At 34.9% G+C, this 24,411-nt stretch overlaps 1 protein-coding gene across 1 annotated transcript in view; it reads right to left on the bottom strand.

The window, feature by feature from the left end:
* LOC142353718 (G-protein coupled receptor-associated protein LMBRD2-like) overlaps positions 1 to 24,411 on the bottom strand; it is a 42,747-nt gene that overhangs the window by 1,582 nt on the left and 16,754 nt on the right. Inside the window, exons 9-12 of the mRNA XM_075406050.1 lie at positions 17,580 to 17,713; positions 16,589 to 16,697; positions 12,916 to 13,117; positions 11,932 to 12,174 (exon numbers count right to left, since the gene is read on the bottom strand). Of these exons, the coding sequence (XP_075262165.1) occupies positions 11,932 to 12,174; positions 12,916 to 13,117; positions 16,589 to 16,697; positions 17,580 to 17,713 (688 nt within the window). The remainder of the gene's footprint in view (positions 1 to 11,931; positions 12,175 to 12,915; positions 13,118 to 16,588; positions 16,698 to 17,579; positions 17,714 to 24,411) is intronic.

Genomic DNA, 24,411 nt, shown 5'->3' with positions numbered 1-24,411 from the left:
CCGCATTAGGAAACCAAGCTATGAACACTATCCACAATCTTTTGTCAAATGAAACTCACAAAACCCAAAAACAAGAGGCCTCGCCCCGTACTGTGCGTTGTATAGAAAGTTCCAACAAAAACCTTGGATGAGATGAGATCACAACAGAAGTTATAACAAATAGTACCGGACAACAGGCCGGATTTCACCGACAAAAAAGCACCGAAATAACGATCTTTCTAATGACTTGTAGAAAGTAATCAAAATGGTTCTTCCTTTTCGATATCAACTCTCCTCCTTTTACATTGAATTGCTGAGCAACTGCAGCACGAGAACATTTTGAGCAGCACGAGCGAAGGAAAAACCAGCTTGGCAAAGTGAAAGATTTCAGGCAAAAAGTCGAGAAAACGGCAAAATTGGATGAAGCAAAACTATATTTTGTTTGACAAAGCACAAAAAAACAGTGGCATTTTCGCAGTTCTGAAATCGAAAGGTTGATCAACCCTAAGAGCTGCCCCTATAAGGTCCCAAAACATCTTTAAAACCTTCCTGCTATAAAACTTGGTACAGCAAACATCAAGTTCTAAAAACCCAATGAGACAAAAAAGGACAAAAGATTGGTCAAAAATCAATTTTTATCAATGTTTATGTAAACAAATTGCCACAACGTACTTAAGTAACGGATTTCAAATTTTATCTGCTAAACAATCTATACTTAGAAAGCATCTGGCCTCTTTCAAAAATACCAGGTAACAAAAGAAGGTAACGATCAAAAACAATTTTTTAAAGAAAATGGTGCGCGGATAAAAAAAACCTTGGCAATTAACTAGAGATATTGGCCAAAAAAAACCTATAATCAGAGAAAAAAATTAGTACTGTCAATATTCAGACTACTCAACTTAACAACAAAAACAGGAAAAACCCAAACAAATCATTCAAATCTTTTGAAAACAACTAGTGCCAAAGTAAAAATTATACATACATTCAAATATTTAAGATTCAAATATGCCTTATTGGACAGCCAAAAGCTTGTTATTAATGGGACTAGCACACAGAACACAAAAAATGGCTATAAAAACGGGCAAAGAAAAATCACTTATATAAAAAAAGTCGCGTCAATCATTAAAAGCGTTAGATCTGGGCACACAGGACCAATCAAATTAACATATAATTAATTAGAGAGCACTTGAAACCGGGCACCAACACCAATCCGAGCATCAAAAAAAATAACTACAAAACGGTAAAACTCCAAAAATTACTACTACTTTCAAAAAATAATTGGCCTCAAAGTAGTTAAAACCATTAGATTTGAATTCAAATCATTGAACAGATAAAAAAATTTCATTTGATAGCTTCATGTGCTTGCAATTAATGAAAAATTTATTCAGCAGATTGGCGGAAACTAGCCGCCGTTGATTCACATAACCCCGGGGATTAAAAAAAACATAACATTGTTTTCTGTGCAAATCAAAAAGTGCGAACTTTTTTGAACTCAATGTTAGACATACTCCTGTTCCTTAATAATAGAAAACATAGCTAGTGTAAAAACAAAAGGCATTAGAGGTGGTAACAGAGATTTATAAGAATCGAGTTCAAGTAGCGGGCATCTAAAATTGGGCTCTAAGGGTTTATCCCGTTTTTGTTTTTCATTTCGCTATTCAAGATTCTGTTCATTTTGGATTGCTTTGCTTGTCACATACTGTTCAAGAGCACGTTGGGCAGAATGATCGAAGAATGAAACTCACCTAGAGAAGTCAAAAATGCAAAAATTTATTTCATGTTGAAAAAGCGGCAAAATGAGGTAAAGCAAAAAAAATATTTATTCGACTTTTCACAGGGCCGCTTTAACAGCAATCTGAGATGACGAGGGCTACTATTAAAAACTGACAGAACAAAAAAAAGAACAAAAAAACCAAAGATGACATACAAGCTCATACTCAAAAAATCAAAATAGTTAACATGTGGCTAGCTACAGAGCCATTGACACCTGTGAGTAATGAGAATTAAGTAACAGAATAACAAAAACAATATAAAACGGGCAAATAACAATCTTATAATAATAAAAATGGGCAATCTTATAATAAAAACAGTTGCGTCCAAGTCACTAATTCCAAGTGCTAGATCTAAGTAGAAAGGATGCCACACAAAAGATTATAACTTTGTATAGAGGCAATACTGTAGTTAGGGAAACTAAGCAACAGACATCGAAAACATCTACACGACATCGAAGTCGTTAAAAGCGTTACACTTGAATTTACATCATTAACTAAACACGACTTTGCGGCTACAGAACAAATGCCACCCGAAATTAATGAGACTAAGTGACAAAACAAGAAATTAAAGCCCTCAGTTCTCGTTTAGCTTAAAACCGTCAGTTTTTTGCGGGCCTTATAACGTTTCAACCACGCCATATCAAAACATGTATCACATTTAAAATCATTCGAGCAGAAACACGACTTTGCTGCTACAGAACAAATGCCACCCGAAATTAATGAGACTAAGTGACAAAACAAGAAATTAAAGCCCTCAGTTCTCGTTTAGCTTAAAACCGTCAGTTTTTTGCGGGCCTTATGACGTTTCAACCATGCCATATCAAAACATGTATCACATTTAAAATCATTCGAGCAGAAACACGACTTTGCTGCTACAGAACAAATGCCACCCGAAATTAATGAGACTAAGTGACAAAACAAGAAATTAAAGCCCTCAGTTCTCGTTTAGCTTAAAACCGTCAGTTTTTTGCGGGCCTTATAACGTTTCAACCATGCCATATCAAAACATGTATCACATTTAAAATCATTCGAGCAGAAACTCTAAAGATCAAAAAAGAGAACAATAATCATCTCTCAAAGTGTTAAAGCAATTTTTCCGCGACGGTGTAAAAGCAGATTTCCTGCCTTTAAACTAAAATTACTCGTTATTCCCTCGTTTCACTTCTCCCGCAAGACCAAAATCACGACTCCACTTTGTTTTTTTACCGACAACTAGTCAAAATAAAAGTGTGAACCGATATTCGAAGTGCGTCCCAATACATTTAAAACCCTTTGAATTTAAATAAAAAGACTGCAAAAAATAAGGTCTCATGAGAAGATGCAAATATTCAACCTTGAAAAAGAATTGGCAGAAAATTATCAACAGAAAAATTAGAAAATATATCAATATTCGTACTATTATACCCTACACCCTCCCGATATCAGTACGTATATCACCCGCTTGCAAAGTTACAGTTAATATAAACCCTCTCATTTGCTAACGAAAATGATTCTACTCCTTTAAATTTTCTAGGATGCATATACAAAATTCCGATCTGGTCTATACAAAACACCACCACGCATAAATATTCTGCCATTTCAATAGATATGTTGGAACAATAAACATAGCCGGCAAAGTGCCGGAAAATCGCCACCCTTGACCCGCTTGACGCACATTGGGATTAAAACAGAAAATAAAAAAATTAGAAGATAAAATTTCACATAATTTTTCTAAGTGTCAAAGCGTTCTTATTTGGTGTTTAGATCCTGCATATTCGGTTAGATTCTAAAATTACATTTAATTCAGCTTCAAAACTAAAGGTTATTAAGCATATTACTAATGCCAGCTAGCAAACGATTTAATAAACTTTGATTAAAATGTGAACAAAAAACCACTAGCGAAAAAGCGAACTTCTGTTCAAACACTGTTTTCTCACTCTGCTTTAAAATTAGAGCGAAAAAAATTAACGCCCCAAAAGCACTCGCTTTTTCAGTCCACTTCCCGTTTCTTTAAAAAAAGAAACATAATTCAAATTCTTTGAATTGTAATAAAAAGGAGAGCGCCTAACTAATAGCCGTTGACAGGCTGACGGCGGCCATTAACAATCTTCGAGTCAGAAAAAGAATTCAGCATCATGTTTACAGATGTTGAAAAGCTACAAACATTGAACTGCTTCAAATATCGCTTGAGAACAATTGAACAGAAATATGAAGTTCGATAAATATCCCATTTTACGTGCTCAGTATTGATTCCACTTTATTGACAACAATTAAATATTTACTCTGGCGCTAAAAACAGTTGACAGAATTGGAAGCTCAAAAGCACTTTGAAAGCTGAAACAACTAAATGAAGCCGTTTTCTATCTAACCTGGCCATGAAAACACTTTTAGCTGCAAGAAATGCATGAACTAAGTGTTACCATGGAATGGATATGGAATGCTAGTATTTTATTTTTGAACTTTACTTTTGATGAACTGTTACCTGATAATCATAAACAGAAAACCCATCTGTTTGATAAATAAATTTATTTTTGTCATTTATCTTATAATTCTTGCGACGATTTTCAATATTTGATAACCCTGTACAAAGGAAATAAAGTCTTTCATTACTGCAACTACTACTGTCGACGTAAAGATAAAGGAATAGATTAGCACAAGGCCCTCGACTTCAAATCAACAGTTCCGACGAAATATGCTACTCAAGTGCCGACATTTTACTCTGTGCAATCAATCAAAAAAGGGAAAGGAGGCATGGATACTAAGCCCAGGTAAAATTTAGAAGACACCCAAACGAGCTGACAAAATGCTGTCTGAAGAAAAGTAGATTTTAATGTGTATTTCGAACGAGTTGATTGATTTTGACGAAATTTGGAAAATAAACGAAGAGAAGTTAATGAATATTAGCTAGTAACTTATCCCGGAGCGCGATCTTAATAGTTTCATTTTAATTTTTTGCGGGCAAAACTAAATGGCGGCTAATTTGACCTTAACCAAATTTGATTCTATAAAAATATAAGTAGAACAGATAAAAGAGATCCCTTTTCATTCTTTCTGAACACATTTATCCAGAAGCTCAAGAAATAATGCTTCGTAAACTTCAGGGACACCTCTTTCTTTCCTAGATTCGTGGAACAAATTAAAATGTGGATCATCTACAGTTTTAGGTATACAATTAGAGCCGAGGCGGGATTAGGTAACTGATCAATAAAATAAAGAACATAACCGATTAACGTCGGGCGAATCGCTCTCAAAAGACCGGCGAGCGGTTGAGTTCGTAAGTAGCTAGGTATGGTTTAGTGAGGCTAGCTTTAGCTTAAATGAAAGGTCGTGAGCGCAGCGCGGGGGGTGCACCTGGGGGCTGATGGGGTGGCAACAGTGGGGGGGGGGGGGGCAGGAACTGCCCTTCGCACCAAAAGTATAAGTCTCCAAAACAGAATCTGTGAATCGCATACTTGAAGACTAGTGAGATGAAAGACCATAAGAGCACTTAATGCCCACTTGGCGCTACCTCTTTATCTCGTTTTTGAGGACAAAAAGTCAAATGCGTCCGACGAAAACTTGGTCAAGCAAAAAATCGCATGAAAAAGACCAACAGGACTAATATAACTGCTACAAACTTCGTTTGAGAGCAATTAAACAAGATTTTTAAAAAAGACGGAAGAGTAGTAAAGAGTCAGGTGTTCCTTCAAAGATAAAAACCTCCAGCAGCAGAGAGATCTGACGAAAATCACACAGTTTAGGCAAAAATACACTAAGATGAGATCTTATACTGAGAGCTAAAACAGAAGGTAGGTACCAACTTTCTTTTACAAAAATTGCGGACATTGAGCTCATACTGCTGTTGTAAATAATGCTTCCATTCACGCTCAAAATTTGGCAAATATCAAAATCTTTTCAATCCAAGGTCTGGTATAACCTCTAAATGAGATATCTCCTTTTAATTTTGTTAAAATCGATTTTCATGAAACATGAAACTCTGAGGTTGCCTTCATGAAAAGTTCATAGAGCTGCCGAGGCCCGTTTACGAACCAAAAGTACTAACAAAGCTGGGAGATGACAGAAAATAGCTTCGTAGATCTGCAGTCTGAAAATTATAGTAAAAGAAACAGACAAAAAAACTATTAAATGCTGAAATTTTATATTCTGATTAAGAGTCCGTTCAAATTTTTGCTATTTCTAATAGCCGCTCTCAAATAGCCTTCAAATGCAGTAACACACACTCACCTGACCTTCTTAAATCAATTTCAGAGTGAGGAAGTCTAAGTTACGTGTGCACAAAAAGTTAATAAGGCGAATGAACAAAAAACTCGCTCCAATAAGAGTGAAAAGATATGTCAAACTAGCAATTTAGTTGAAATTGCAGGAACGAATTTTAAAAAAGCAGATTTCAAGTGATGGTGACATCATATGGTCGTGACAAAAATCTCGAGGACGAAGTAAAAAAGACCAAGATGAGGTCAGTGATAGCCTCAGCTATCGCATTGCGGCTAAAAAAGTCCAGCCCTTGTGTTTAGAAGTGCTTTACAAATCACCCGAAGTCTTTTGCCGACATGTCTGTGCTGAATGCCGACCTTTTGTCGAGATGATGTTTGATATCTGAACTTGCGTGACTGATGGAAACAGATGTTGTTTTACTTTTGAGCAAACCCAAAGTACATTGTTCAATCTACTGAATCGACTGTACTGTTTTTTTGGCTAATTAGATACACAATTGCCACCTGCAGTCCCATTGGTGTACTCAACACTTAGCAAATATCCACTGGAATAAATGCTTGTATTAAAATCTCCCCATCGAATTTCATGAGGTGACCTGTATGAACGGTTCATAGAGCTGTCGAGGCCCGTTGACATTTAAAAGATACCAAAAAAGGTCCAGTTCTTCTCGTGAGAAAAGCATAGAAGCCCACCCGGGAAGTCTTTCGCCATCTCGACTGAGGCTAGCTTTAGCTTAATTGAAAGGGCGTAAGTGAGCCCAGCGCGAGGGGGGGCAAGAACCGCCCCTCGCACCAAAAGCCAAAAGCATGTCTCCAAAATATATTCTGTGCTCCAAAACATAATCGCATACTTGAAGACTAGTGAGCTGAAAGGCTCTAAGAGCACTTAATGCCCGCTGGGCGCTACCAGTTTATCCCGTTTTTGAGGACAAAAAGTCAAATGCGTCCGACCAAAACTTGGTCAAGAAAAAAATCTCATGAAAAAGACCAATAGGACTAATATAATTGCTACAAACTTCGTTTGAGAGGAATTAAACAGATTTTAAAAAGACGGAAGAGTAGTAAAGAAGCAGGTGCTGCTCTAAAGAGAAAAACTTCCAGCAGCAGAGAGAGATCTGACAAAAATCATTCCGTTTAGGCAAAAATACAGTAAGATGAGATCTGCGGGCTTAAACAAACAGTAGGTAACAACTTTCTTTTAAAGTTGCAGACATTGGGCTCGATTTAATGCAGAAAAACGTTAGAATTTAGAACTGTATTGCTTAAAAAATGACGTTTTTTTATTTCTACTGTTGTTGTATATAACGCTTCCATTCACGCTCAAAATTTAGCAAATATCAAAATCTTTTCAATCCAAGGTCTGGTATAACCTTTAAATGAGACCTCCTTTTAATTTCGTTAATCGAGTTTCATGGAACTCAGAAGTCGCCTTAATAAAAAGTTCAGAGAGCTGCCGAAGCCCGTTTACGGCCTAAAGCTACTAACCTAGCTGGGAGATGACAGAAAAAAACCGCAATAGCTTCGTAGATCTGAAGTCTGAAAATTATAGTAAAAGAAAGACAAAAAAAAACTATTTTATTAAATGCTCAGATGTTATATTTTGATTAAGAATCCGTTTAACTTTTTTGCTATTTCTAATAGCCGCTCTCAAATAGCCTTCAAATGCAGTAACACACACTCACCTGACCTTCTTAAATCAATTTCAGAGTGAGGAAGTCTAAGTTACGTGTGCACAAAAAGTTAATAAGGCGAATGAACAAAAAACTCGCTCCAATAAGAGTGAAAAGATATGTCAAACTAGCAATTTAGTTGAAATTGCAGGAACGAATTTTAAAAAAGCAGATTTCAAGTGATGGTGACATCATATGGTCGTGACAAAAATCTCGAGGACGAAGTAAAAAAGACCAAGATGAGGTCAGTGATAGCCTCAGCTATCGCATTGCGGCTAAAAAAGTCCAGCCCTTGTGTTTAGAAGTGCTTTACAAATCACCCGAAGTCTTTTGCCGACATGTCTGTGCTGAATGCCGACCTTTTGTCGAGATGATGTTTGATATCTGAACTTGCGTGACTGATGGAAACAGATGTTGTTTTACTTTTGAGCAAACCCAAAGTACATTGTTCAATCTACTGAATCGACTGTACTGTTTTTTTGGCTAATTAGATACACAATTGCCACCTGCAGTCCCATTGGTGTACTCAACACTTAGCAAATATCCACTGGAATAAATGCTTGTATTAAAATCTCCCCATCGAATTTCATGAGGTGACCTGTATGAACGGTTCATAGAGCTGTCGAGGCCCGTTGACATTTAAAAGATACCAAAAAAGGTCCAGTTCTTCTCGTGAGAAAAGCATAGAAGCCCACCCGGGAAGTCTTTCGCCATCTCGACTGAGGCTAGCTTTAGCTTAATTGAAAGGGCGTAAGTGAGCCCAGCGCGAGGGGGGGGCAAGAACCGCCCCTCGCACCAAAAGCCAAAAGCATGTCTCCAAAATATATTCTGTGCTCCAAAACATAATCGCATACTTGAAGACTAGTGAGCTGAAAGGCTCTAAGAGCACTTAATGCCCGCTGGGCGCTACCAGTTTATCCCGTTTTTGAGGACAAAAAGTCAAATGCGTCCGACCAAAACTTGGTCAAGAAAAAAATCTCATGAAAAAGACCAATAGGACTAATATAATTGCTACAAACTTCGTTTGAGAGGAATTAAACAGATTTTAAAAAGACGGAAGAGTAGTAAAGAAGCAGGTGCTGCTCTAAAGAGAAAAACTTCCAGCAGCAGAGAGAGATCTGACAAAAATCATTCCGTTTAGGCAAAAATACAGTAAGATGAGATCTGCGGGCTTAAACAAACAGTAGGTAACAACTTTCTTTTAAAGTTGCAGACATTGGGCTCGATTTAATGCAGAAAAACGTTAGAATTTAGAACTGTATTGCTTAAAAAATGACGTTTTTTTATTTCTACTGTTGTTGTATATAACGCTTCCATTCACGCTCAAAATTTAGCAAATATCAAAATCTTTTCAATCCAAGGTCTGGTATAACCTTTAAATGAGACCTCCTTTTAATTTCGTTAATCGAGTTTCATGGAACTCAGAAGTCGCCTTAATAAAAAGTTCAGAGAGCTGCCGAAGCCCGTTTACGGCCTAAAGCTACTAACCTAGCTGGGAGATGACAGAAAAAAACCGCAATAGCTTCGTAGATCTGAAGTCTGAAAATTATAGTAAAAGAAAGACAAAAAAAAACTATTTTATTAAATGCTCAGATGTTATATTTTGATTAAGAATCCGTTTAACTTTTTTGCTATTTGTAATAGCCGCTCTCAATTAACCTTCAAATGGAGTAACACATACTCACTTGACCTTATCTCTTTGAATTAAAGTAAAATCAATTTGAGAGTGAGGAAGTAATTTCTGAGAATTAAGTAAGTTACGTTTGCACAAAAACAATCAGGCGAATAGACAAAACCATAACCGACTAACGTCGGGCGAAATGCTCTCAAACGATTGGCGAGCGTTTGAATTCTCCAGTAGCAAGCCAAGGTATAGTGAGGCTAGCTTTAGCTTGAGTCGAACCCGCAACTTTTAGTTTTCTAGCCTTGTTAGTAAATAAATCAAATAAAAAACTGATACTTTAAAAATTTGCAAATTTTGCAAAATTTAAAAGAAAAGTTTCCAGATTTCGCAGTGAAAATGTTCTAAACTAATTTTTGTCCCTGGAGTTAGGTCAAGTAACCTATCTGCAAGACTTGAAAAATTTCGTTGGCCAGTAATGATCTTTAAACTCAGAAAAGTACAAAAATATCCAAAATTTGTGGAAACAATCGCAAATTTAAACAAAATCTTGCTAAAATTCACGATATTAAACTCTCCAAAACCATTTCATCATCTCAGGAGACTATCCAGAATCCCTATTTCAAACTTTAAATAGATTCACTGGCTCAAAGATCTTTTAACTTGGGACAAGATAATAATTTTCCGTAAATTATGAAAAATAATATCAAAATTTATCAAAAGATTGCTAAACCTGGAGTCATTGAAATACTGATAACCATTCCATTAACTCCAAGAACTATGCTACAGTTTATCATAAAACCTTGGAGGAGGTCCCTAGGACCCTGGTGCCGGAAAACAAAATCGAAAACCTTGAAAAAATTGCAAATAATTTTTAAAAAATTGCTGATATCAAAATCTTGAAGAACAATCCCTTATATCCAGAAGCTATGCAGTAGCCTACAATCAAACCCTAGAGGAGGTAATGTGGCTCTTGAGGCTGGAGACCATAAAAAATACAAAAAATTAAAAACATTAAAAAATTGCTAAAATGACAAAAAATTAAAAAAAAAACAGCTAAGATTGGTGATAATAAAAGTTGAAGTCTAATCCATGGCCATAAAACATTTTCCATTAACTTATTATCAAAACCTAACGGAGCTTTTCTGTTAGGCTGAAAAACTTTAATAATGACAATAAATGTCAAAATTGAAAAAATGCAAAATTTAAAAAAAAGCTAAAATTTCATAAAATTGCTGAAACCATTACACTACCACTAGAAATTATGCAGTAACCTATTATAAAACCTTAGAGGAGGTTCCTTGACACCTATGGCTCAAAAACTCAAAAAACGACAAAAATTTTCAAAAAATCTCAAAAAAAAATTGTGAAAATCGGTATAAAATTGCGTGCTTTTAGCGATCGGTTGTTCGAGCGAAGCCACGGGGGAAGGGGGCACCAGTGGGGTGGGGGGTCAACATCGCAGTGTTGGGGTAGGGGCAAGAGTTGGGGGGGGTCAACAATTGGGGTGTCTTCGACCTCTAAGAACCGCCCTTCACACCATAAGTATGAGTCTCCAAAACAATTTGAGCTGAAACAGAGCTGAAAGGCTCTAAGAGCACTTAATGCCCGCTGGGCGCTACCAGTTTATCCCATTTTTGAGGACGAAAAGTCAAATGCGTCCGACCAAAACTTGGTCAAGAAAAAATCTCATAAAAAAGACCAATAGGACTAATATAATTGCTACAAACTTTGTTTGAGAGCAATTAAAAATCGCTCCAATAAGAGTGAAAACATACGTCAAACATGCAATTTAGTTGGAATTGCAGGAACGAATTTTAAAAAGCAGATTTGAAGTGATTGTGACGTCATATGGTTGTAACAAAAATCTTGAGGACGAAGTAAAAAAAAACAAGAGAAGGTCAATAAAAGCCTCAGCTATCGCTTCGCCGCTAAAAAAAAGTCCAGCCCTTTTGTTTAGAAGTGCTTTACAAATCACCCGAAGTCTTTCGTCACCATGCCTGTGCTGGATGCAGACCTTTTGTCGAGATGATTTCTGATATCTGAACTTGCATGACCGATAGAAACAGATGTTTTACTTTTGAGCAAACCTAAGGAGCGCGTTGTTCAATCTACTGAATCGACTGTACTGTTCTTTTCGGCTAATTAGATACACAATTGCCAACTGCAGTCCCGTTGGTGTACTCAAAATTTGGCAAATATCCGCTGGAATAAATGCTCGTATTAAAATCTCTCCATCGAGTTTCATGAGGTGACGTTTATGAACAGTTCATACAGCTGTCGAGGCCCATTTACGATTAAAAGATACTGGAAAAAGGTCCAGTTCCAGTTCTTTTCGTGAGAGGAACTTAAAAGCGCTCCCGAAGCCTTTCGTCAACTCGAGAACAGATGTACTTTTCAGCAAGTTCAAAGTAGGCGTTGTTCAATCTACTAATTAGACTATAGTGCCCTTCTCTGTTAATCAGAGCCACAACTTCAGCCTGCCGTCCCATTTTTAACAGTTTCGCGAGTATCTCTTACATATCGCTCACAGATTCACGGACAGATTTCACCTGTCTTTTGATCTTCCCAAATAAATTATTGGTCCCTGATTAATGATAATTCAAATGATAATTAACGTTTTCACGGAAAACAACGCAGAAAATAAAACCTCACGCTGGACATTATTGTCACCAAAGTATTTACTCAGTACACACCTCTGATAGCCTCGCTGTGAGCACTCCTAGCTCCTGGAGCTCGCCTTCCTCCGCCCTGAGAGTACGGGGGTAGTTGAGGTTTGCTTCCTACTGCGGACTCGATGTCGTCATTGTCCGCTCCCATGCCTCCCCCTCCCCCTCTGTTGAATGCATCTGATGGATCTCTCCCCGCTTTGTTCAGACGTTCATCCCACTCTTTCCGTCTCTGTTCACCTCTGTTCTCCCGGTCGATTCTTCGGTGTTCTAAAAGCAGGATTTTTCTATTAGGTACCCGATTACATAGCTTAAGTTGCATAGGCAGCAGTGTAAATGAAACATAGTTATGTCCCGAAAGTATATAATCGTCATCAATATTTCGAAAACTTAAGAAAACTCGAATTTACATTTTGAATTACGACATCAGGATTCAGCTGAAATGAATTACTACAAAAAGTGTTGACCTTTTTCCGAGTGCAGATCTTAGAACCATTACAAAACTAAATTCCCTGAAACAATTACCCCCGCAACCTACTCTCACATTGTTCCACCCCCGATGGCACTCTCACTCGTACACCGCTTCACTTGCTAGAGAACCGGTAAGCTGATAATCCGCCTCAATTTCCTTGGATAATATTACTTAACGACTCTGTTCCATTCTACAATCTTCCCCCAACGTCGCCAGGTAACAAGACACGTTTACGAAGAAAAAACTGGTTGTTCAACGTTCTAGATAATATCAACTAAAAGAATGCACTTCATAATAAAGTCATATTAAACGCCACATCAAGATTCAGCTGAAATGAATAAATACAAAAGCTGTTGACCTTTTTCCGAGTGCAGATCTTAGAACCAATGCAAAATCTTCCCCTAACGTCGCCAGGTAACAAAACACGTTTACGAAAAACAAACTGGTTGTTCAACGTGCTAGATAATATAAACTAAAAGAACGCACTTCATAATAAAGTCATATTAAAGTTTAAACACCTCATATTAAAGTTTAAATACCTCTCTTGATAAGTTGCTGTCCCTCGTCGATCAATTCACTCGTTAGCTCTCCGTCCCCCATGAACTGCTGGAACCCGATGAAGGAGAGGATATGAGAGCCCACGTTGAACAGGGTGCAGAGACACAGAACTAAGAGGACTAGGGGGAAGTAGATGTTGAAGCCATCCGAAATGAAATAGACTATGTCCAAATGCCCCATCACCTAAGCATACAAAACAACCAATACAACTTACTATGAACCCAAAAACTTTTGGCCTAAGGGAAGAATTTCTTTATCCATCATAAACATGTTACATAACAAAATATCGGAATAATTTCAAGCCTACAGATGGACTTGTTTACATTAAGTTTAGATAGCGATCTCGCTCGGGCTTTCTCTTAATAATTTGTGGACATTTAGTAAATTTGTTGTAATAATAGCGCCAGAAAACAATTTAATAATATTATTACGAATCCAAATGCTTCTTTTGAAAATTTGTTAACATTATCGGCCTGTAAAAGTCTGGGGACTAAAAACTTGTTTCAAATTGATTGTATAGTTTTATGATGGCAGTATAATGGTTTGCGCCATCATCTTCACAACCATTGTTGACTTCTTTGGTATTTTCCTTAACAAGAATCTTTCCCCACAACCGTTATTTTCTTACAAACGGGTCGATTTTGGAACGTGGAGTTATTTATTAACTATTCATGAGATTAATTCGAATCATTTGATGTTGGGTGACAATATTTGCAAAAGAACACAAACATTGATTCCAATACTTGCTCAGTTAAATCGCAGTATCTCAAAATAGCTGTCAATCAATTAAAATTCTTAGTGTTTTCAGAAGCTCCCTATTCAATATACATTACAGCTTTTAATCAATCTTCCACACACCACTGTTAAGATGATATATCATGTCGCTTTGTTTGGTGTTTACACGTAGTCCCATTTATTAAGCGGCTTGAAATCGTAAAAACGCAAATAAACAATTAAAATTTCTTCGGCTCCAAAAATTGCAGAATACTTCCTGGTTGGTTCATTTGAGGAAACACGAAGACTGGTGAATTAATGGTAGTTTTTACAGGTTATATTATACTGAAATATTTTTTCCTGATTTGGTGCAGTTTCAGAGAGCAGGTTACAAAAAACAACCTGCTCTTCTCTAAAAATGATTCTAAATTGATATACCATAGTGGGGGGAAACTATGTTCAACTGGGTTTTTTGTACAGTCATTTTTGACCGATCCATATATTCATCATATAGAGTTGTGAGTGGCATCACTAAAATGCCCGTCAAGCGTAGAACATCAAAAAAAGACTTTGTATTGCTTTTTTCGGCGTGGTTGTCGAGGTATAAAATTTTGTGAACATTCCGCTGTTTTAGGTTCTTTTTCACAATTTCCATAATCTTCGCCAGAATTTCTGCCAAATTTGCTATTATTTTACAATTGACAAGAAAAAAGTTATTGCTTTTACATTAAAGGATTGAGAAGAGTTGCTGAAATGCATGGTTAAAAATACGCGTAGATTTTTGAAAACTCGGATTTTCTTTCATGAAAAACTAAACCAAATTTGAGGCTTCAGCCGAATTCTCCAAAGTTGGCGGAAATACTGACCTAAGACTGCTGACAAAACATTCCTTATTAAAATTAGGGCCATTTTTATTTTAGCTTCCTATAAGGGTTCTGGAATTGTTTGTCAGCCTTTTGCTTATTTAAGTGCATATCTATCAAAATTATATCCCTTTTTGATATACAAAGATTTTAAATTGCCAAATTAAGTATTACGCTAAAATTTTTAAAAATTGAGTGTTTTTAATAGAGGCATTGTAATGCAAGACAAGTTTTGGTCTCATCGTGGATTTTTAGAATCATGTTGATGGGATAGAATGATGGGTTTAGAATCAGAAATGATTGGGATTGTAAGTAGCGCTGTTTTTAATTTTTCCGCTTTGTTTTGTTTTTGTATGCCATGCCAATTAGATACAAGCCAGCTTTCAAATGTATCTTGAAATAAAGAAAGACCACTTACGTTCCAATGAGGCGCAATAAGCAGATACTAATTTCAGCGAAAAGCTCGTGGTTCATTGTGGCTCTGACAGTGCAATAGTAAACTTTTAGTGAACGTTCTGCCTGCGTTTGTTTTTCTTTTCATGGTTTTCTCTAATTAATCAGTGGTCCAATCACCAATACAGAGAACTACTAGTATAACTATTTAATGCCTTCAGTTGATAACAATTTGCTTTTATGACTTTCAAACTTTATATTTTTCAATCATATTGCTGATGAGCTTTAGCTTATCTTCATTAATGACATGTCTTCTTCTTTTCTTAGTGAAACAAAAAATAATATGCTATGCGAAGTTATATTTCACTAACTTAACGTTTTTATACTTTGATATTAAATTTCCTCAAAATTTCTGATTTTGTAAAATTTGCCTATATTTATGTTTCTCTCTTAAATCTTATCGCTTCATCTCAATAACAAAAGTTCCAATTGGCTTTGGAGGGAAGCTCGATTTAACAAATATAGAGAGTTTAAACAAAAAGTTTTTATGATGGCCTCAAAAATTTCTAGCAAATTTTAACTGATCTTTCAACTTTTAACTTGTTTGGTGTTCTCATTGTAATAGTATGAAATATTTTGGACAAGGATATCTCGCAGTGGCTTCCTATGGAGATACGAGTGAACTTAATTTCTATCTTCAGTTGATAGCCAATGGTTTCTTGATTTTGAAATTATTTGCTTTGAAGAATATCGATGAATTTTGATTGTTGTCCTTTTTGCTCTTGTTTTCGTCAACCTGTTACTTGGTTTCAAAAATGACAGGTCCAACAACTTTCTTGCTAAAGAAAGCATTTTTCTTTTCTATTGTGTTTTGACCGATCCTTTCATGACTCCGATCAATAGTTGTTTTTTTTGTTATCCTTTCGCTCAGCCCCCTTTAAAAAGAGGCCCATTTGATATTCCAATGAAGATCGCATTTAATATTTTCAGTGAATAGGTAATATTATAACGGCTTCTGCGCTCATAATTGCGCTTTCGTAAATTATTTGTGATTTTCTCACTCTTGCCTGCATTTGTAATATTTTTGTAGCCTTATGACTTTGTTTCACTAATGACAGGTCCCATTGGCTGGTCCCATGGAATTAGATGTGATTTTATTGTATTTTTTCTATTTGTAAGCTGATGGTTGTAATGACTTTTGAAGTTACTTGGTTTTATTGAAGTTACTTGGTTTCAAAACTTTATTTTTAAATTTCTGTACTAATCAGCCAATCAAAGGCTGCAAGCTTGATCTTAATCCGGGCACCTGGAACTCTTTTGACTAACTGTCGTTAGTACCCCTTCAGGAGCTCGAAATGCATTAAAGGACATCTTTTACAATTGAAGTAGTAACTGCTTCAAAATTATATTAAAAATACTATTCTTTAATCAATTAGGTATCATGTCATATCACATGATTAAGCGGACAGATGTGAGATCTACATAGATCTGCTTTTCAGTCTCCGGTCTTCTGTAACATTAAAATGAAGCAAGCCTGTACAACTTAAAAATAGTCTTCAACAGTTCAAGTCTTCAGTAAAAATAGTCTTAAAAGATCAAGGTTTTGGAGTATAGACGAGCTTTCAAAAGTAATAAGCGTTATAGTTGGCAACATAAGTTATATAGTCATCTGATTTATACATACCTCTGTGAACTCGCAGGGCACCTGGCCGTTATTGTTGCTCACGTGACTGTCCATGTGAGTCACGCCCAGGAAATTCAGACAGATCGAGGGAGTCAAACGACACAGCAGCCTAAAACATATTAGTTAACTGTCATAAGTTATTAACTAAATCAGTCACCAAAAGCCAGCAATCAAAAAGGAATTCTTTTCTGCAGTCAGAAGTACAATTTAAAAAATGCTACTAGAGAGATAGAGAGAGATCAAAAGCCGACAAACGTCGGACGACTTGCTCCTGAACGACAGGCACAGGTGAGGCTCATTTAGTTGTACCCTGCTTCAGCAGTGCGGGAGGGGCAGTAGTCTGGGTAAAATTACCAGTGGTCTTCAAATGATGCTATTTGAACTAATTTTAGAACCCCTCCTAAGATTAAAAGTGAAAAAATGAAACCAATTTCAGCGCACTTTTCATTTCCATCTTCAGTACCAGAGTGCTTTAGGGCTTGAACCCAAGAGCAATATCCTCCACATTACACAAAGGCAACGTCAAAAAATAGTGTTATCAATTATTTTGTCCTTTTCATTTTTCTTCCCCACATTTCAGACTGTTCAATTTGCTAGCAGAAATACTTTTTCGTGATTATGGCCTCCTTTTTTTTGAGCCCAAAACGTTCACGCGGTGCCACGCAGACATGGGTGGTCAGACTATGTTCCACCTGAAGCTATGGTTAAGTGAGCGTTCATCCTCACACAGACAGCTTCACGGAGGCAGAGGGGATCGAACTAACTTAAAAGGGATGCAAGTATCTAATCTCTGTATTTCGGGTAAAATGTGTTTTTTACAAAAAATACATTTGAAAAATTCAATGAATAAATAGGTCAGACGTAGTGAGGACCGTAGAGCCCCGTTGCATTTCCTTTCCGAGTATCAATTGTATTTGTTTCCTTTCTTACTGGCAGTTTGTGTTTATGATACAAAGGATAATTTTTTTCTTCTTCAAAGTGGATTACTAACATTCCACTGAATAGGAGAGTGTATTCGTCCGTGTGGTGGTGAGGAGAGAGGTAGTAGTAGTTGAAGAACCTCACTCGGAATACAGTCCAGTACACAGTCACACACATGAACACCAACACCAACACACACATCAGCTAAAACACAAATCCAATTCTCATTAATCCATTCCCATTCCTGAACAACTGAAGAACACGTCATCTCACAAAAATAGTAACCGAAACGTCATATATCTTTCTGTTTTAACCAAGTTAAGGTACTTACTGCAGAAATCACTTGTTATTATTGATACATTATGCGTACCTAAAATAGACAAGGAGGCTCGTTAATGTGCGTTTGCACATGATGTTCAGACCCGAGCTCATCTACATTTTTGACTTAATTGTCAACCAAATGAAGAGATAACAAAAATAGATGTTTGAGTTTACATTAAAAAAGACAACGAGAAAAAAACAAACAACAAAATTAGCAAAAACAAAAATTTCAAGGTAAAAACTGAATACCTAAATTTAAAACCATAACCACTCAAATTTACTTTCTCCTCACTATACAGCAGATGGAAAGTTTTCTCAATGAGACTAGGTAACAAGTCGACAAAGAGAACGAAAAATGAGGAGAAATTCAAAACTTATTCAACATTTTTTAAATTAAGAAATTTCAAAAAGTCTTATAAATCATTAGCTTTTAATGAAAATTTATTAGAAATCCTTAATAATTAATTTAAAAATCCTTACAAAACCAAAAGGACCTGTATTTGATTAGACCAAGCCATAGAAACGAACTAAAGAACACAAACTAATGCTACCATTAAAATCATTAGCTATTATCTGAATATGTATTTTTAATTCAATTGTTATTTCTACTAATTCAGCTGAAGGATTTAAAATGAGAGATTGAACATGTTTACTTGGGCCACATTTGGAAACCATTGTGATCTGTTACTACGCGATTGTTCTGAAAGAAGACAAGAAACACAAAAATTGACCACTCAAAAAACGTTTATAAAAACGCATATTGTGCATCAAACAAAACATCAGTGTTAAATAATGTCAGTATATGTTATTTTTTGAAATACTAGAAATTGGACGGTACCTCTCATTGATGAAAATAAGTTACAATTTGACAAAAAGAACAAACTGAAAAATTAGAAAAAAAAATTGAAAATATACATGAAACTTTAAGACTATTCGCTATAAACCGACTGCTTTGGGTAACATCATTCATACAATCCTCAATTACACCCTTATGAGACCTGTCAGCAATTAACGGCTACCTAAGGAACAAAAACAGGCAAACACAGCAAATTCAATAAAAAAATCAGCGAGAAAAGTGTCGAAGGCATTAAAACATGAACTTTTCAGAAAAAAATTTTCTATTTTCATTTAATTTTTTACAGCAATGGGATTCCTATGTTTAATCAATATAACTTCAAAAAAGTAACAAAAATGAGCAAATGCATTAGAACCACGAAATTTTTGAGATAACTCGTAGCATCAACGCCATTAAAATCATTAGCTTTCAACGGAAGCCAGTAAAAACGCTTAAAACTAATAGTTGAAGATAAAACCGCTGACCAGATAAATTTTGGCTGCAGTAGATCTTGTTAGTAGTGAGACTGACTAACAGTTCACGAAAAGTTTAGGATCGGTTTATGTTCAAAAAAAATTTCGAAAAAGTATTAAGTCTTAACAGCCATTACACTCAAAAGCTTTCAACGGAGGTCAATAACTACGCTCATACTTCAGAGGGAACTTCAGCAAAGGTGTTCAGAATAAGAGGCTATAGAATCCTTCGTCGGTCTACATAGAAAAGACTCATTCATATAACACACGAAATCGAAAAACGTTTGATTTCAATTACCTTTAGCAGTAATTGTAAATCTATCGAATGAAAGAATATCGAAAATAAATCTTTTTTTCATCAGACTTTTCATGCTTCGTTTCTTTTTGTTTCTTACATTTGACTACTTTTACAAGGCACTTTCAACAAAGTTCAAGCGCAAATGTAGGTATGTATGTATGTATATATAAAAAACACACGAAATATTAACCACAGTGTACAAGAAAAATTGATTGTTAAGCCTTCAATTTTTTTTTTGATAAAGTCTTATCCAACAAAATGTATAATCATAAGATTGAAAATTATAGGAAAGGTTTGGAACAAAGAGAATTGTTAAAATGCATTTCATAACACTGTTCTCAAATAATGATTATGTCAAGTATGACGAACAATTTTTACTTTGGAACTGTTAAACGACGTTACATTAACCAAGAGACATATCTAAATATAATTATTGTTAATAATTTAGTTATTATCTGATTCCCACCACAAGAACGTGTCACCTTAATTATATAATTAGTGGAAGTTCACTCTGTCTGATCAATCAGTAAATTTAAATATATTTCCAAAACTGGATATTTAAAACGTAAATTCTTTTCCGCCACTTCAAAAACAGCTTAAACTTTTGTCTGAATGCAAAATATCTCACCCAATCAATTCATGGCAAAAATTAAGTACAAAGATTTGATCGAATAAAATGCATCTAAATCAAACTTTAATTTTTTCGCCATTTTTTGTTATCATTTTATTCGGCTGAATTATGTTATATTCGATATATTTAACTGTTTATTTTAATATTGTTCTTAGCTATTTCATGCAAGAAAAGGTGCGAAACAGGAAACTCGAAACGCCAAGAACAAATTGGTTTTTGATGGTACTATTTTAAATAATTCCACCAAGGATATATATCTGCCCTAATTAATTCAACAAATATGGGACCATTATGTTGATCCTATAGCGTTTCATGGAGGATAAAAGAAACAATGTAACCCTTTTCTCCTTTTAAAATATCACTCCAAACATTATTATCTAAACAGTTTTGATTTAACATTTGTTCTCTTCCAAGTAAACAATTAACCCGACTTAAAAAGCATTCCTTCTCACAACAACATGAGTGAACTAAAATGTCTTTTTCATAAGAGCCAGAAAAAAATAAATTTCGTTTTCTTAAAACTAAAACGATTTGCCGTATTGTTTTGCAAAAAAAGTACATGGATATTATTTTAATTGCGTAGAACGTACTTTTTATCAAAAATAAAGATTCCACTATTACTCGTGTTGTTTAGGCTACCAGTTTAGGCTACTCGTGTTGTTTAGGCTCCCCTCTATTGACAAAACATTGAACCACAATTCAGCACACATTCCTTGAAAGATATACAATATCACCACGTTTTGGTTGCCACCGTTTGAAATTTAAAAGATTTCATTGGAAAAATACAGTTCTTATGAAAACTTTTGTAAACAAACTCTTTAAGATTACAATTTCTTTGCAACGCAAAATTTTTACATGCTTCATATTATCGTTCCAATATGCAATAGGTGCAACAATAAAGGTCCAAGCATCAAAAAAGAATTTAGACTTCGTGAAGAAAAATTCATTTTCGCGTGAATTAAAAAAATTATTTTCTGCAAATTAGTTATTGATATTTGAAGTCCGCATCAATTCCATCTAAAAGTGCACAATTGTTAATCAGTACTAATCGCTTAATTTTTCCCCAAATATTGGTGATATAGATACGGATACTGTTCTCTTGCTACTGGAATCATTCTAACAAAATTTATTTGGATGGATTCTGTTATATCTAATACATATAATTTTTCTTACTTGTTCAGTTTAGTTTATTCATACAAAAAAACTGGTAAACATGAAAAACTGAGAGATAAATTTGTGGGTGTTTTTATGTCTTTCCGCTTTTAGTAATTTCACCAAGAGTATCCATTGCCCCTAATTGGCTTAACAAAAGAAGTCATGCCTTAATGAACTTTCCAAACCCCCCTTTCATGAAGGGTTTGAAGAATGAAATTCTTCTAGAATTTAAAAAAATGATCTCTAAGATGTGCACTTGTTGAGCTCAGAATGAAAGACCATGGCATGACTTGATATCATCAAATAAATTACATCAAGATTGCAGACCATTTTATGGGACCAGGATCAATTTTGTTATTGTAAACATATTGTAACTATTCCTAGGAAAAAAGAATCCTGCGAAACTTCAAAAGATAGACTTATTAAATTACTATGGCTGAAAAAAGAAATCGTTTTACTAAATGCGATTTAGAGATGGTTTCTTTTTCAAAAATCTTAACGTTTTTTCCTACTTCCATTTTTATCAGATTGATTGCCAGTCGAAACAAACAGTTGGGCTCAGCCGATACAGGGGTGAACAAAATTTTATTCAAGGACATGTAAACTATTATTTTTGAAATCAACATACAAAAAGCGGCCGATAATTCCAACCCAGTGATCAATATAGTATAATTGCTATCTTCTTGGTAATTTGTCCGGTCATTTTCCCCTTTTTCTTGGCGGTATAATACCGGGAATCCCACAAGGATTAACATTTCTTATTACTGATAATATCTCGATAACACTACCACGAATTTTGGAATCTTTTGCGCAAACTATTGAATATATTGGGATACCTTTCAGCAAACTATCAAGAAAATCGTAGGTAAATCCGGGATGAAATATCAGGAAGTGCGGGGAAAACGCTAGAAGTCTACCGTGAAAACACCAGAACTCGCGGGAATCAAGTTTGGATCGATGTATGCAAACATGGGTATCTGATCTCTAAGATGTGCACCTTTTGAGCTCAGAATGAAACAAGGAGCCTCTTTAATGTGCGTTCGCACATGATGTTGCGACCCGAGCTCATCTACAATTTTGACATAATTGTTTAACAACCTAACTTAATTAACAACCAAATTGTTTAACAACCACAAAATTGTTTAACAACCTAACTACTAATTGAATTACATAATGCCACGCCCCATTACAACACTCACGAGGTCTGTCATTAAAAAGACTACAAGAAAAAAAAACAAACAACAAAATAAGCAAACAAAAATTTCAAGGCAAAAACTCAAAATCTAAACTTAAAAGTACCTAGTAACAACGTCAAAATGAAATCAGATAAAAGCTTAACTACAAAAAATTACTCTTTCCTAATTCTACAGCTGATGAAAACTTTCCCTAATGAGACTAGGTAACAAGTCGACAAAGAGCAGAAATAATGAGGCAAAATTTAAAAATCAATCAACATTTTTTAAACCAAATAATTGCAAAAATCTTAAAATCATTAGCATATAAGAAAATAATTCTGCGTAAAAACTAATAAAAGTCATTATGGAAACAATGGTCCCTGTCTTTGGTTAGACTAAGCCTTGGGAACGGACTAAAAATACAGAAAACTCCAAAAATTACAAACACAAATTATTTGCGAAAACACAAATTATTGAAGCCATTAAAATCATTAGCCCTTATATGAATAATGTCTTTTTATTTCAGTTTTTATTTATACTAATTCAGCTAAAAGTGTACTGTAAAAAAAACAAAATAACTTCACTTGGGCCACATTTGAAAAACATTGGGATCTGTTATTACCCGAATGTGCAAAAAGAAGAGAAAAGGAAACAAATGTACCACTCACAAATCTTTTATGAAAACGAATATTGTCCAACAAACAAAACATCAGTTATCAGATAATATCAGTAGACATGTTAATTTTTAAAATAAAAGGAATTGGATGGGAGCTCTCGATGATGAGAATAAATTACAAGTTGACAAAAAGAACAACAAAAACTCAAAAATTTCAAAATTTTCGAAAAAGTTTAATATCGTAAACTTTATAACTATTCGCTATAAAACGACTGCTTCGAGTAACACCATTCATTCAATGCTTACTTACAAGCTTATGAGATCGGTCAGCATTTTACGGCTACATAAAGATTGAAAAAAAAACAGGCAAAAACAGCAAATTCAAAAATTAGCGAGAAAAGTGTCGAGTGAAAAGCCATCGAAAAATTGAAAAATTCCGTAAAAATTCTTCTTCTTTAACAATATGACTTCAAAAAAATCAACAAATACGAACAACTAAATTAAAACCAGGAAACTTTTGAGAAAACCCGTAGTATCAACGCCATTAAATTCAATAGATTTCCAACGGAAGCCAATAAGTACGCTAAACTATGCATCGATGGGACGACAAAAATGTCTGTCATTCTGTCATTCGACAAAAGTCTTCAATAAGACATTGCAACGAGTTACTGACTATGAAAACAACAACAAATACCGTCAAAATCAAAAAATTCAGGAGAAAAGTGCGAGAAGAGTTTTGGGGCCATTTAAACCATATGCTTTTCTCTGAGAACATTATCTATGATCCATTGAACGTCTTCTCTACGCCAAAGGGAGATATCAAAACGAAGATAGTGTGATAAGATTTCAAAAGGAACCAGGATTACGAAATATATATATATATATATATATATATATATATATATATATATATACATATATATATATATATATATATATAATATATATATATATATATATACATATATATATATACATATATATATATATATATATGTATATATATATATATATATATATATACATTTTTTTAAAAAAATATATGAAATTTTGTACATCGAATTCAAAAAACCAATAGTTGGAACATAAAACCACTAACTAGATAAAAAAATGGCTGAAGTAGAAGGAAAAAGGGTCCTGATATTACTGAGACTGACTTACAGTTCCGAAAATAAGTTTACGATTGGTTAATGTTCAAAAATGTTTTCAAAAAAATATTTTTAGTCTTGATAGCCATTAAAATTAATAGCTTTCAACGGATGTCAATAAATACGCTCAGTTACGCCTCAATGAGAGGACAAAGATGTTTGTCAAACATACCTAATCAATAAGACATCCCCATAAGTCTTATAATTATGAAAACAACAATATATAGTCAAAAACCAAAAAATTCAGTAG

This window comes from Convolutriloba macropyga, chromosome 14, assembly GCF_964194025.1.
Source record: "Convolutriloba macropyga chromosome 14, txConMacr16.3, whole genome shotgun sequence".
NCBI lineage: Eukaryota > Metazoa > Xenacoelomorpha > Acoela > Convolutidae > Convolutriloba > Convolutriloba macropyga.
The sequence above is the reverse complement of the archived record's forward strand: the minus strand, read 5'-3'. Positions and strand labels throughout refer to the sequence as shown.